The 15,003-nt window shown below is 35.5% G+C and overlaps 2 protein-coding genes across 2 annotated transcripts; both read right to left on the reverse strand.

Annotated features, from left to right (window-relative positions):
* Positions 1–8,038, reverse strand: LOC113282985 (methyltransferase-like protein 13). The gene is made up of 15 exons (XM_026532090.1): positions 7,472–8,038; positions 7,298–7,364; positions 6,787–6,968; positions 6,364–6,624; positions 5,875–5,958; positions 5,721–5,768; positions 5,504–5,568; positions 5,095–5,143; positions 4,124–4,361; positions 3,145–3,266; positions 2,724–2,804; positions 2,557–2,631; positions 1,307–1,431; positions 1,050–1,200; positions 1–457 (listed from the first exon to the last, which is right to left on the reverse strand). Exons 1-15 carry the CDS (start codon positions 7,985–7,987, stop codon positions 260–262), a joined length of 2,262 nt encoding a protein of 753 aa, XP_026387875.1. The 5' UTR covers positions 7,988–8,038; the 3' UTR covers positions 1–259.
* A 4,044-nt stretch (positions 8,039–12,082) lies between these two features.
* On the reverse strand, positions 12,083–13,015 carry LOC113279748 (protein MAINTENANCE OF MERISTEMS-like). Its single transcript, XM_026528418.1, has 2 exons — positions 12,743–13,015; positions 12,083–12,661 (listed from the first exon to the last, which is right to left on the reverse strand). Exons 1-2 carry the CDS (start codon positions 13,013–13,015, stop codon positions 12,083–12,085), a joined length of 852 nt encoding a protein of 283 aa, XP_026384203.1.
* Between the last annotated feature and the right edge of the window lie 1,988 nt (positions 13,016–15,003).

Here is a 15,003-nt window from a genome sequence, read left to right on the forward strand (position 1 = left end):
CAGGCATACCCTACTTTCTAAGTGCTTCCCAGACGTGGGTAAGCCCCAACAGATTTTCAATTTTCATGCCCTCACAAAATCATAATACTTGGTTCAAACCAACAAGTAGACCAAAATATGTCAGTTGATGACAATGAGAAACCGTTTATTAGACAAATTGGATGGGATTAAAGAATACAGAACCTTGTAGTGAGGGTAAACACAATCAAAATTACACAAACTTTTTTTTAAGGATTTGACAACTCTAGTATAAACCCATCTATTTCAAACACTTGATCTTTTTTGCGGTATTAAAAATGTTTTCGCTTCTATCCGGGTTGGTACACTTCAATAGCTTCTGAAGTTGAAGAGCAGCTTCGGGAAAGTTTTCTTCTTTAAGAGGCACATCCATTGGGAGGGCAAAAATTACTTCATTAACATCTTCCTCGAGCTGAAGGTAAAAGAGGCTGCCGAACACCTGGAAACAAAAATCACATAGAAATTTAATTTAATGTTATTGATCCATGAAAGAACTATAGGAATTCACTGAAGTAGTAAACTAACACATGATCAGGAGAAAAAGAGACTACTACTTAATGGCATAGAAATTTAATGTTACACATATTGTTTTAAGGATTTAAGGTATGGCAGCAGTCCAGTATGAGTTGGATTCAACTACTCGGAACCAAAATCTATTTATTTGCAGTTGCTGCTTACATATTTAAAGTTCTAATTCAATGGAAAATTTATTACTGGTGAAGCCAACTCAAATTTCTCAACTTGCCGGGATTCTTTACAAAAGTTCCCGAGAATCTAAAAGGGATATTATAATTTCTATCAATAGCTTATATTCCTAATGACTCAGATCTCGAGTCTTGATATTTGAAATACAATCTATAATTCGCAAGAACCCATTGACAACCCTACATATAAGTAGGCAATCACTTCAGCTGCTGGTACCATTGTAGATTCAGTAATTATTTGGCCGTGAACCAATTGCCTAAGTGCAGCATCACTAGCAGACCTTATTGTCAATCTTTAACAAACTACTTAAGTACTAATGCTCTTACCTTTTTCAGCTTAGAAACAACCATCTCCCTAATGGCTTTAGATCTTGCGACCAAATTAATAACAAAGAGACCTCCTTCTGAAAGAGATTTCTTCACTGACAAAAGAAAAGATTCCTCCAAGAAGTCCTCAGGGGGGCAGGTCATTCCAGAGCTACACAAAAAAGAAAAATAGTACCATACACACCAAAAAAAAAATTAGGTGGACTTCACATCAGTGTAATGATGAAACAGAAGTTACAGATAGTGACTGTTTTCACCTTGAGTCGGAGGAGTCGGCATCAATAATCAGTATGTCAATTTTCTCGCGAATATTAGTTTCATTGGAAGATGATGCAGCAGTAGCAGCATCTTCAATAAACTTGATACCGTCCACCACATGTACCTACACCATCAGAAAGGGAAGTCACAAGATGAACTACAGCAAAATAAGTTGATATCTAAGACGGAATGGAGATGGCCCTTCGCATCAATTTCAGATGGAGAGTACTTTTCACAAGCATCTGATTAAATGGTAATCATCTTATAAAAGCTGGCCAAAATGTATAATACTGTAGAACAAGAAATTGTGATAATATGATTGATATAAACTTTTCAACATTTATAAACTTTCTGCTAGTTCTTGAGAACACCAAGGAAAACAAGCAGAGAATCCTTCCTTTGTTACAACGTCAATCAAACCACTTGAGAAATGAAACATATAGAAGTATACTAAACATCAGGCTTAACCATATATCCAAACAGGAAAGAATCCTAAATAATACATGCAAGTTGTTTCTTACCCCTCGTGGAAAAAATAAAAAAATAAATAGATGAATGTAAATCACAAATTCGATCTATAGGTATGCCTCTGTTAATAACTTCAACCAACCCACTTTAAGAAAATGAAACAAGCATAATATAATCACTAATATATTAATCATCAAAGACATAACCACAGATGAACAGATTGTGTGTCTGCCAAAGCATTTCACCTTACAAACCTATCACAATTGAATTTAGGCCATAATTTTCCGCAAACATTGGGATCAAGTTCCATCAGGAAAACCTAAAATAGGTTGATATTTACGGATTATATTGATAGACCTCGAGGTGAGATTTCATACGGACAAAACCCATGCCTGGCTGACTGGCTTTTTGTGTCCAAGTTGAATCGAGTGCATTATTTATAGAAATCTTATCATCACATATTTCACCTAATTTAAAGCTGCTAGCCATAATATCTGGTCACATAGAGATGAGTTTAGGACAAAGTTCTTAGAGGTGTCCCAAACCCATGATACACTATATTGAAAGCTAAATGATAATTGAATAAACTAAGATGTTTCCCGAATAATGATAGCACTGGCGAACTTCACCAACAGTGTGGAAGAAGATTCTTATATTTATAACATTGAAGGGACTTACATGTAACAAACATAGGGTATCTTTCTTCCACAATAAACCTTGCCCTCCTCCTATCTTTAATTTAGGATGAACAGAGGACATTGATAAGGTACGAACAAATTACCTTTAATTGATTGTCCTCGGTAAAAGTAAAATAATCTCTTGCCAGGGTTACAATTACAGGATCTAATTCAACCACCTGTGCAAATGAAAAAGAAGAGCATAAGCATTTCTCATATCTGATGAATCCGTAATATGATATCCAAACAAGGATTACGATATTGCATCTACCTCGATATCCAAACAAGGAATACACCCACGAATGAACATAGGAAGAAGCCCAGCTCCAAGACCAATTATAACAGTCTTCATCTGTCGAACATAAGATCCTGGATAGATAAATAATTAAAATATGCACTCGATGTACTAAATAACTAATGTCCAAGGTCGCAAGCATGATTGACTAGGCTTGCACCAACTGATAAACGGCTTGAGGGAATGCTCAAGCTCATAGCATGTAATGATGATTGCACTTACAAAAATAAAAATATTAATCACCAAAAGTTGGACTATAGTATACGTTATTCGCTTAAAGTATTATGTTTTGAAACTATTTTTGAACCAAACTTCTGTTTTTCTTTTCTTCGATTGGAATTTATTCTGAATCCAACTCTAACAAGAATAAAGTTCTTAAGAAAGAATCCTTTCTTACCGTCCTTCCAGATGATGCTATGCTTTCAAGATTAGAGGCAGCCAGCATAAAGCCAGATATAATCCCAGTATGATAAGAGCTGGCGAGGTAATGGTGATCAACCTTAAGAATGCTTTCGGGATCTACAAAACAAGAAAGAAAGGAGACAGGAGTAAAAATAAAAAACGGTACAATGTCAAACCTGATTATGATAAAAGTCATTTTAAAAAGCTGGCAAACATTAAACAAGATGTTTGATTGCTACACAGTTTTCAAGAAATATCCAAGGTCTCCATAGAAGAGGACACCAACTGAACTAATAGCGTACATTGGACAACGAGTTGAACCTTCCTGCCACCAGAATGAGATGAACTTACAGTGAAACCTCGTAATAGCCTAATAGGCAATAGTTGGTACAACAATCTGGCCAATATTTGGCAACATAACACCGTTCTTTCGCCTATGGTAATTTATAGAACTTCTCAGTTGTTTCTTGAATACGGAGTTCTAGTTACTCTAACTTAAGAGAAGCTATGCCGGTCCCTTAAGGTCATAATAATCAACTAAACAAAATCTAGACTACATGTCAACTCTGAAAGAAAGATGTTTTATGAAATTGATACACCAAAGTTTATGTGGTGAACGCCTTGTTGCAGCCAGTCATCAGTGAGACTGCAGGTCTAGGAATCTTTTTTTTTTTGCAACTGCTCTTAAATGCTGAATGCCTTGTGCTATATATTTAAAATATCTAAATGGCTATAAGTGGAGCTTGGCACCCTTCTTACTTCCTTCCATATTATTATAGGATCTATTTGGAGTTTCCACGAGTTTGTCTGCACCAGAGCCACTCGGGAAATAACGATCTTCAAAAATGTGAATATCAGTCAATTTTCTCAAACACCAAAGAAAGGTGACTGAACCTAGACACTAGTTCATCAGTGCAGATAGCATTTGATTCTGAAAAGAAAAACAGATCTAAGAAAACAGAGTAAATAGTTACCAGAACTTATTTGGTTTCCCTTTTTCCTGGATTTCGCTGAGTTGCTTTTTCTCTTCTCTGTTTGTCCAGGACTTTCTCTTGTTACCAAAGCTTCTGACTGCACCAACCCCACACTTCTTTCAAAAGTAAGCCGGCGAAATGTCAAATCTTTAGGTGGAGTGACACCAGAGCCTTCACCATCCACATTTTCATAGACCACGTCTTCCACGGTAATGGGTCCAGTCATATCAGACGTGACCTACGGTATAGTAACAACGAAATACGTGTCAAACAAAAATCAAGAAACAGCGCTACGCGTAAAAAAATGTTTGTAACCATAAAAGACAATCTCAATCAGGACGATCAAAGGGATACAGAATTAGTGACTCTTTATAAGACGATCAAAGGGATACAAAATTAGCGACTCTTTATAAAGGAGATGAGATGGGATTATACATAGTATACAATGAACTGAAAAGGGATGTTTCAATGCTCAAACAAGTCCATGCTTCACTTACACCACCATAAACAAGACAGACAAGGATCCACCATAGCAGCTTTAAATTACCTCCCCTAACTTCTTTCGTTTTCTAGCATATCCTAGATGAAGCAAGTTTAGAAGAACATGAATCATGCAGGAAAAGAACTACCATCTACAGAAACAAGAAAACATTATATTCATCTTAGCTAATAGGCCAGCAAAACAATAATATAAGCTTATCAAACAAATCAGTAATGTAGGAGCCTGTGACTTAACGAAGTTATTTGTTATTTGATCAATGAAATGGATGCAATGCTTTCTTGTTAAATATTATCAGTAAACATTAACATACTGCACTTGATTATGCGTCTGCCATGATCTCAACATTCCAATGTTTATTTTTTCCCTAGAGAATGATAACCAGAAAACTACCAGGTTTTATTAACAAGGTAATATTTAAGCAAAATGGAAGCATATAAGGTAATAGTTCAGCAAAATGGGAGCATATAACCTGGTGAACAACCTTCCTCCGCTTAACACCATCACTGGCCATCATGAACCTGCAAATATGAACTGTGAGAATTTGAAAACAGGAACTGGTAAAAATCATGTGTGCACACTTTTTAATAAGAAAGGATGGATAAGCTTCGGTCATTCCAGGTTCACACATGTGTATATATAAGTTGCATGTTTGTAGATGAGAAGAAGAATAAGTCACGGATAATTTATCATCCAACTTATGTTCCATCCCTTCCCATGCCAATACCTAGAATGAAAATAAATAAAAAATAGGAATGTTGATGCTTCCGGTAGATTGAACGGAAGCATAGCAACATGATCCGTTTAGGGAACAGAGAAGTAGCACAAAAGACTAAAAAATGGAGGAGGGGAAACAGACTAAAAAAGGTAAGTCAACATACGGTATTTTGGACTCATCATCATGCTCGCCGGGTGCCAAATCTTCTACTAAAGGGGATAGGTCCCTCTGAAAGAGAAGCAGACTAAGTAAGTAAGAAGAAACCACACCGTAACAGCCTATTAGAAAAGCTATAACTTCATCTAAATATCTCTTTTTTTTCGAATATAAATGGAATTGGGTCCAAAAACGAAATTCCAATAACAAGGTTATATAATTACCTGGATTTCATCCATACTTGCATGAGTGTGTCTGGCATCTAAGAAAACCTAAATTAAAACAGAAAAATAAAAAAACTTACATAAATAAAGCAAATTGAAGGATATGTACAAACAGAATTCCAAAAAGTCTTGTAGTAGGTCATAGATATGATACCATGATTAGACGAGCTGCTTTGGAACTTTCCACAACCATCCATTGTCCTTCTTCCGATGAGAAAAGCCATTCATGAGCTCGGACCTAGAATTTAATATTTTGTATAAACATCAATAGAGTCAAGAATTCACCAGCCTTTTCTTTACAACATTTTTAGGTTGGAATAATTAGGGGGACGAAAAGATTACGCAGGTCTATCCGCGCCACAGATGTACCTTTTGAGTAGATTCAACAGATGTGTCATTTTAGTTATATAATCTAAAATATTCCATTGTGGAATATACGATGGAATGTAAATGTGATGCTAAACTGGGTCTCACCTTTCATTTTTAAGGCGGAGTTTCAGTGCTCAAGTGTAATTTGTATGCTTGAGATAATTGTTTCCACAGTATATTAATTTAAGAGTGAAGGGCAGTAGAATCGGAGAACAAAAGTAACATGATAATACAAAATATTAAACCAGGTAAAGCATTCGTCGAGATTACAAACCTTAGGAACGATAAAAACTCCACAGTGATAAATGAATGGGTCAGCTAATTTCTTAGCATCAAGAATTACAGCTTTGTAACTGAAACGAGACCCCCCTTCTTCACCCAATGTAAGAAGGAACCTGCGGCCTAAAGAGATCTTCTTCAGATCACCTTTAGCTCCTAGCTTTAGATCTTCAAGAGAATACAAAATATCAGAACCAGGCGAGCATTCACTGCGTATTTTATTCTCAGCTTCAAGCGCTTCAAAGAGACCACGGCTCTGCAATAACACACTTCACTTATTTACTGATGAATTATTTCAAGATGTTTGGTCAGCATGGAATCATATTATACCATCTAGATTCCCTAATACCCATATGTCCCCTAACATGTACAGCATTGTAACAAAAGGATCCTATAACATAAAAATCATACAACATACCTGATTCTTATCGCAATCAAGAGAAGCCTGCTCAACCGACGATTTGATCTGGTATGAATCAGCCGATTTGTCTTTTTCAGCAATCACCATGAAGGTTCGAAAAGTTGGTTTGTTAGATGGTTTGCTAGGTACGACGTGAAGATTCATTTTCCATCCGAACCTAAATTTCGAGAAAAGTAAACCTACAAGAGAAACAGAAAATTGCATATGATAAGTATCATGTTTCAGAAAACCTAATGTGATAGCATATGCACATGACACTACATGAAATGGATACTTAAATGGTAACTGGTAAGTAATCAGTAAAAAATGAATGCCTAATTGATTTAACCAATTAGGCACAAAACACTTAAAATTTTAGGCCAGCCTACAATGTCTAATCAGGCCTAGGTGCTGAGCTTTTCTACACAGCATTCTAATTCCATAACCAATACTGTATACTGAGGTGACATTGCTCAGATAAGTTTAAGCTTACTTGAATCCCTACAAAAGATGGAAATGAAGAGCATACCTAAAACATGAGACTCAGCCAGTGTGAGACACACAAAAGTACCTCCTGTTCTCAAAACTCTTTTTACCTGGCAACAAATGCAAACTGCCCATGTAAACCCAAAATAAACTACATCCAGATATTGCGAAAAACAAAATAATAATCTATTTAATTGAAGATTCAAGTTCATCTGACCTCAGCTAAATACTGAGTTCCCAGTTTAGGTCCAAGCTCAGGCTCCATCAAAGCATCTAACCCTCCTTTATCAAGAACAGCATCAAAAATCCCATCCTTAAACTGCATCTGTGTCATATCCATAACACGCCATTTCATACTCGGTCTCGTCCGGATATTCCTCCGTAACATATCAGAGATGACAACTTTTGAGAAATCAATGTTAGTGATGTTCTGAAATCCAGCATCATAGACATTTTCAGATAATTTAGAATTTCCACAACCAGGAACTAGAATCTGAAGAGCCGAGGGGGGTGGGGGTGGTGATTTTGAATTGGACTTATCTAGGGTTTGAGTGGTGTGGTTAGATAGATGAGAAAGAAGTGGGGTTTTGAGAAATTGCCATTCTGCGTACCATTCGAAGGTGTCGTCACTACCTCTGATACTGAAGAATTTGTCCCAGTTTTCTTTGCTTGTGAAATCACCAAGTGTGCTTAGTAAATCAGCTGATGATGATGCTTCTGCTTTCTTCGCCATGTCTGAGGGTTTTAGAAAGAGGGGGTTTTACTGAGTTTTGACTCTTGTTTGATTTTCTTGTTATGAAAAAGCGAAGGTGCTGCTAGGGATTAATGCGGTGTATCTGGATCGGTTGGATCGTATGTGAACGGAGTATATCCGTCTAAATCGGTTCCAGGACCAGAAGGGGAATTGGGGAATCCAGTTTGATGTAAATTTTTTGAGCAGTTGAATCTCCTCTTGCCTTGACTCGGCGTCTGAATCTGACTTTATTCCCTGACTAAGCTCGAATAAAATGTGAGGCGGTTTGTTTTTTATTCGAATCGGATCTGATTCGGACCCATTTGAGTCAGGAAATAAAATGCCCTTAACTCATGGGACCAAGCTATTGAGTCAGGTGATATCAGTCAAATCCAGACGAGTCAGATTCAGACGACTCAGATGAGTCGGGAACAAACAAACAAGGTGTGAATTTGAACACTCGTTGAAGAATGCGTATATAATCAGATTCTTTATGAGAGAGTTGAGTATCTGATGATATTGAATTGCATCCACCTTAAGTTAGAACACGGGATATGAGATGAATCCAATGATATTGAATCGCATATGCCTAATAAGTTAGAACACGAGATATGAGATGAAGTCCGAAAAAAAAATATTGTATCTTTTTCAAACCAAATAGTAGATGGGTGAAGTAATGTTTTCGGACTGTACTACAGACCTATTGCCATTTGGTAAAGAAAGAACTACCAAAATGGCAGACTTTTTGGTGTTCGAGTTTTTGGTTGAGATAGATAAAAGAATATATTTCTCATGAAATGAGTATAATCTCACACGTTACAACTAACAGAAATATGATAGTATAACTATTACTAAAAACCCTCACAAGTCACAACTATTGGATATTTTCCAGAATGAGTAATATGGTGATTTTTCGAAAAGTTTTTAAAATGAATAATGAAATTGAATACTTCTGGTTAGTAACTTATTGATTGTGTAATTTAAAGTCATAAAAGAGCCTACCCAAAATGAATCAGGTAAAGTATCTTTAATAAGAAAATTTCTAGCCATGTCTAAAATATTTTATGTTTGGCATCAACCACTTTATTTCGTTCAGAAGTATATTGGCAAGTGAATTCATGTTTGATATCACGAAGCGTGGTAAAATTAGCAAGTTCCTTATTAATAAATTTTTCACCACCATCTATCCTTATTGTGATTTTCTCAATTTGATCTTTGAAGTTACAAAAGATTGTCTTAAATTCAGACTTTACATGAAGTGGAAAGAGCCAACACGATTTTGTGAAAATCATTAATGACACTAACATAATATAGATTATAATTATTTGACATCACAAGTGAAAGACCCCACAAGCACATGTACAAAACCTCTAGTGGATTGTAGGTACAATAAGAAGAAATACTAAATAGTAGTTGATGAGATTTTCCTGATTGACGACATTCACATAAGAGTATTGTCTTCTTCTTTTTTTACTGTATTGTGAGTAAACTTGATAAACTTTTTGTAAAGCTTGAAATGATGTATGAGCTGTAATGCTAGAGTTCAGGTGAAGATTTACTAGTTTGTAGAGCTTGAAATGATGGTTTCAATTTGGATTGCAAGACCATTGTCTTGAGGACCATGCAACGGAATCTTTCCAGTTTGAAGATCATGTATTATGTAACCAAATGAAAACAAGTAATAGTGTAATTATTATCCCAGATAAACTTATCAACTGGCAAAAGATTATTGGATGTTCGTGGAACATGTAAAACACTTGGAGAGTAAACTATTTGTTAGTCATAAAAAAGGAAAACCTTCACGACAAGCAGTTTGAATGTACTCATATCCATCATATGAAATATGATCATCAAGTTGGGAAGTATCTGAGACATTGAGGTTATTTGCTCCACTATCTACAAACCAAGGATTCTCTCAAAATATATTTGTTGTTTTCGACATGGAATGAAGATTATGTGAAGGAGCACAACCTTGATAAGTAAAATTTAGTTATTGGAGCATTCAGCTGCAGAATGAACATCTTTTCTGCAAATTTAACATTGAATCTTATTTCAAAAAGTAACTAAAGATAAAGGAGGTGCTGAACTAAATCCAGGATAAACAAGTTTGGACATTTGTTGGTTAAAACCACCTTTAGAGTTGGGATTACAGGGTCGTTTAGATTTATATTTTTGGCTACATCCACCTCTCATCATTGGATGTGAATTCATAAATTGTTGATTTAATTTTGTTTAGGAAATTATTATGAAAATTTATGTTATCCAGAAAAGCTCTATTCTCATAGTCGGCAATTAGAGACTTAATTATGGAGGTAATAACAATTCCTACAATTTATAAGATTATTATGAATCTCAACACTAGTAACAATAGGATATCCAACTCTGGTAGATGTAGCGAAATTTCAAATGAGGAGCTCATTCCAAATACAATATTAACAACAATCTTGTTATCAGTAACTACATACCTGGCAGCCCCTAGGTACGATTTCTTGATCTCACTCAGATAAATTGTGGTGATATCATTTCGTAATCAAATAAATTTTGTTTTTGTACGAGTTGAATAGTGTAAGTAGAAGATACCTGAAAAACAAATTTCAATGTTTGTCCTTAATTCATGTGAAGAAATAACTCCATCAAAATATTGTTGAATCCGACATCGTGGAATTAAGTCATAAAATGATGGTAGTTAAATATTCGTCTTGCCATAGAATGTAAGCATGATTAACAATTATGTGTTCGTTGATGTCGATATGTCTCCAAGTTCTTCAGGGTAACACGAGCTTGTCTCAACATTCCTATACTTTCTAGTCTAACCAAACAGAGTTGAACTTAGTAATCTAATTAAGCGACCCTGAGTTTTGGGACTAACATATGACAATCAAACTTGACATACCAATGTTTGGCAGGTTCAACCGAAAAAAATAGAGACACACCCCATTTAAAGACCCTTTCACACATATTCAAAAAAAAATCTCGATAAGAGTTGGCTTCACATTTTTATCATATCCTCCTTTGAAATCTACGTATGTTTTCTTAAAAGCAAGATACTTATCATAAGCTTGGTATTCTCCAAAGGCAACAACAGTTAAAAGACTCGTCTAGATTCTGGAAGTCATGGATTTGAGTTTTTTTTTGTTATTGGTGGTGGTGGTGGAGGTGTAAGTGGCTACGGTGGGAGAAAACCGCAGTATGGGGAAGTAAGTGTAAGATGAAAGAATCAACAATTTTTTAGAGAGTAAATGATGTTTAAAGATATATAATTACTACGTGTAAGCATATGATTCATACGATGAACGATTAATTCAAAGTAACAAGTTAAACAAATTTCTTCATCTATCCAACCGCAACTACGATTATTATCATCCATTCAATAATTTTATTGGATAGTAACAACATTTTCACAGCTTCATGAACTTGTTTAAAGGAAGTACATTCATGAACTTGTTTCATGAATTAAAAGGGAAATCATTAGGATTATTGGTCTGGCTATTCATTGCAAATATTTGGATGACCAATATGCATGAGATGGTAGAACCGATCTTAACTTAAGTTATGTATTTTGTTATAACTAATCACAATGCCTGACTTATGATCTGGTATGACTGGTTTTTGTTAATTGGTTTAACCGATCCTAAGTAATCACCATGTGATGGTATGATCGATCCTTGTAATTGGTGCGAACGATCCTAGTAAATTAGTGTGTCCGATCATTAGGGTGTATGTGACCAATCCTTGTAATTAGCATAACCTGTCCTGGTAACTGGTGTAACCGATCACAAGTAATACCATGTGTAGATGGAACGGATCCTTGTAACTGGTGTAACCAATCCTAGTGACTGGTATGACCGATCAAAATTGTTTCCATAATTAGGTATAACCGATCCTAGTGATTGGTAGAACCGATTGAACCCATGTATGTGATTTGTTATTTGATCAATCACATAGTAGTCTTGGAAAACAGGTGAACCAATTCTAAACTTGTTTGGAAGTGTGGTATAACCGATTCCAAGAATGCAAATCCATGTAAATATGAAATAAGTATTTGCAGTGAAAAGATGTCAACATACTTTGCGCACGAGCAGTAACTCTTATCATTTATGTTAATTCATCAGCAAGTGCAATCCTACCTAAAGCTGGGAAATCAACTCGACCTAAAATTTGCGGTTGCATAGCAATATTGGACTTGAAAATAGTGTCAAACCAAAATAGGTAATCATTTCTATCTGTTGGCTCCTGGATCAATTGATCAGCTTCTTGCCAATGATGATCTTCCCTTAACAATTTTAAGTAGTCATCTTCAGAAACCTCAGATCTTTGATAGGGGTTGACGGATATTACTGATCTTCTTTGCAACTGAAGAAGTTGTCTTTCACCATAATACCAAACACCCTTTTGAGAAATAGGGTTGTATAACACGATCCTTGTAAGGCTTAGCTGCAACATTCTCTGAGCTTGTTCTTCTTCGAACTCAGGTATTGCTTCATACGGCTGGGAGATAAATTTACGGCTTGTTATGCTCAACTGTTGAATCTTATGAACAATAGCAGTATGTTGACCATCTTCAATCTGTATAGGTTTCCAATTCTCGGAATCGTACTTCCGTATGATCGGAAAAACATTGGTATGATTCTTAATAGAAGGTTCTGAAACACGGAACCATGTATACCACCAATACTGCAAATAATAACATTATTGGTTATTAAATTTTCCATGTGAAAGTAACAATCAAATATTGTAAGTAGTATTGGTTCTTACCTCCAAAAGTCCCCAAAAAGCATCAAAACGATCTCTGACACACGTCGAGCAATCAATGAGATTCATGTAGATTTCTGATAAAATCACAGACCCCCAATCATATGTTGGTGCTTGTTGTAAATCTTCTAATGCTTCGAGAAAACCAATTAAAACCACTGAGCTAGCATTTGTAAATAGACATTTCCCTAGTTTCCACAATACAAACACCCTTTTGAGCTCATCATAATGGTTAGGGAACAAATATTGATTACCAAGTCCCATGTTCTCCTCCATATTCCTAGCATAACGTTGTAAAAAACTTTTCAACCAAGCCACTTTTAACCCCAGACACTTTTATTGTTCTATGTGCAGGATTTCCTTCTAATTCATTTGAGTATAAATGAAGTCTTTGTTTCCATTTATCTTCTGTCAACCAATTTAGTGTGTTAAATGGAAGTAAGATTCCCTCACATGGAATTCCAGTTAACATGTACAAATCTAGCAGGGAAACTCCTATTAACAATAATTATTCATACTTAGCGTTTCTTGATTTTTATAAAACAAAATACATACTTTAAAAAATAAATTACTAGAAAATACTAACTTACCGCATTCAAAGTCCTTGAAAACAAACGTGTTTGTAGTCTTAATTCCACTATCTTTCGAATATAACTTGAACTCCTTGAGTCCTGTGGTTTCTGGGTTGAATATGATATAGATGTCGATAAGGATATATGCTAACTCTCTCTTGAACAACAGGGCGAAGTAATTCATATATCGTATTTAACTCAGTCCATCCACCTCTTAGAGTTACTGAATTAACTCGCTCCTCATGGTCAGATAGGTGAGAAGTGAGCATACCTTCACCAGCTACTTGTCTAACATTATTAAACTCATAATTTGTATCCACAACAAAACTCATTCCACTGGCTGGGATACTAGTACATCCTTTGGCTTTTTTATTTCTTTTTTTTTTCTCTCCATATTTGTTTAAGAAGTGATTGTGTTTAAGAAGGAAATAATAGTTGAAAATGGAAACAAAAGAGTTGAGAAGGGAATTGTGAAGGCTGGAATGTGAAGTTGCGGTATTTATAGGAGGAAGAATCTCACACGCTGGCGATATTGATTATAACACCAACGACCTAGTTAATATCGCTCGATAGTCTAGCGCTAATCGGTTTTCCCATAGTGGCGCAAATGGTTTTCCATGCCACCTGGTATGCCAAACACCATTTTTTTGGCATGTACATAGGAATAGGCCTAAAGGTGATCTTGTGCCGAAATAAATCAAGATTTTTCTTATATGCTTAATTACCAACAATTAATGCATATCTCCAGGGAATAAAAATTAGTAATGTGCATTTACTAATTAAAGATTTTATATTGGGAGATTTGAGAAATACTGGACAAGCATTTATTAAAATTATGAAAACGGAATTTTTCCATTCATTGCATATCTTGAGAATACTTTCGGTGTTGGAAATTCCTTGGTGTCCAAACATCCTTGGTTTATAAATACCTAAGTTTGCATTTCTAGCAAACTATCCTAAGAGCCAGGAAAACTTCATTTCTTGTTGTTTATGGTAGAGCCGTCTATTCGGAGAGGAAAGTATCCTAATTAGGTGACGACCGCTCATTTAAAGACTTCTTTTGGGATTAAGAAGCTCTACGAGTACCGTTGGTGGGAAAGTAGATAATTGCAGTGTTATTAGTTTTTGATTGATTTGATTGACTAACGATTGTTGAAACTTTGATCGCACCTAGTGTGTTTATGCTTGAGAATCTTCTCTTCTGATATAAGATTCACTCAAACTAGATCGAAGCATCGACAGGATTTTTAGAACTGTTGTTAGATCTAAAGACCTTGTGATAATCCATTATTAACAGATTTCGTTCTGCGCGTGATTGATCACAAGAGATTCGAGTGGAGTTGTGCGGGTTATTGAAGATTAAAAAAGATTTGAAGATGAAAATGATTTCTTATTGATTTTCGTATTTTGTGAATTGTGTGCACAAACCTTGATCGGATGAGATCCAACTAGAATCGTATTTATTCAATTGATTAGTTGCGTGAGATCGGTATTCTCAATACATCTCTTTGAGATCTATTTTGATTGAGTGTGAATCTATACTTGAGTATTTCGGTACTCAAAGTTGGATTGATCTAACCATACAAAGGAGTTTATTAAATTAAATGGAAGAGCCTTCAACGACTTATCTAAATCATTTAGCAAGATTAATTAGAGTGGTTACCAAACATATTGCTCCTTTGATGTTTGGAA

This window comes from Papaver somniferum, chromosome 5 (genome assembly GCF_003573695.1).
Source record: "Papaver somniferum cultivar HN1 chromosome 5, ASM357369v1, whole genome shotgun sequence".
NCBI classification, from domain to species: domain Eukaryota; kingdom Viridiplantae; phylum Streptophyta; class Magnoliopsida; order Ranunculales; family Papaveraceae; genus Papaver; species Papaver somniferum.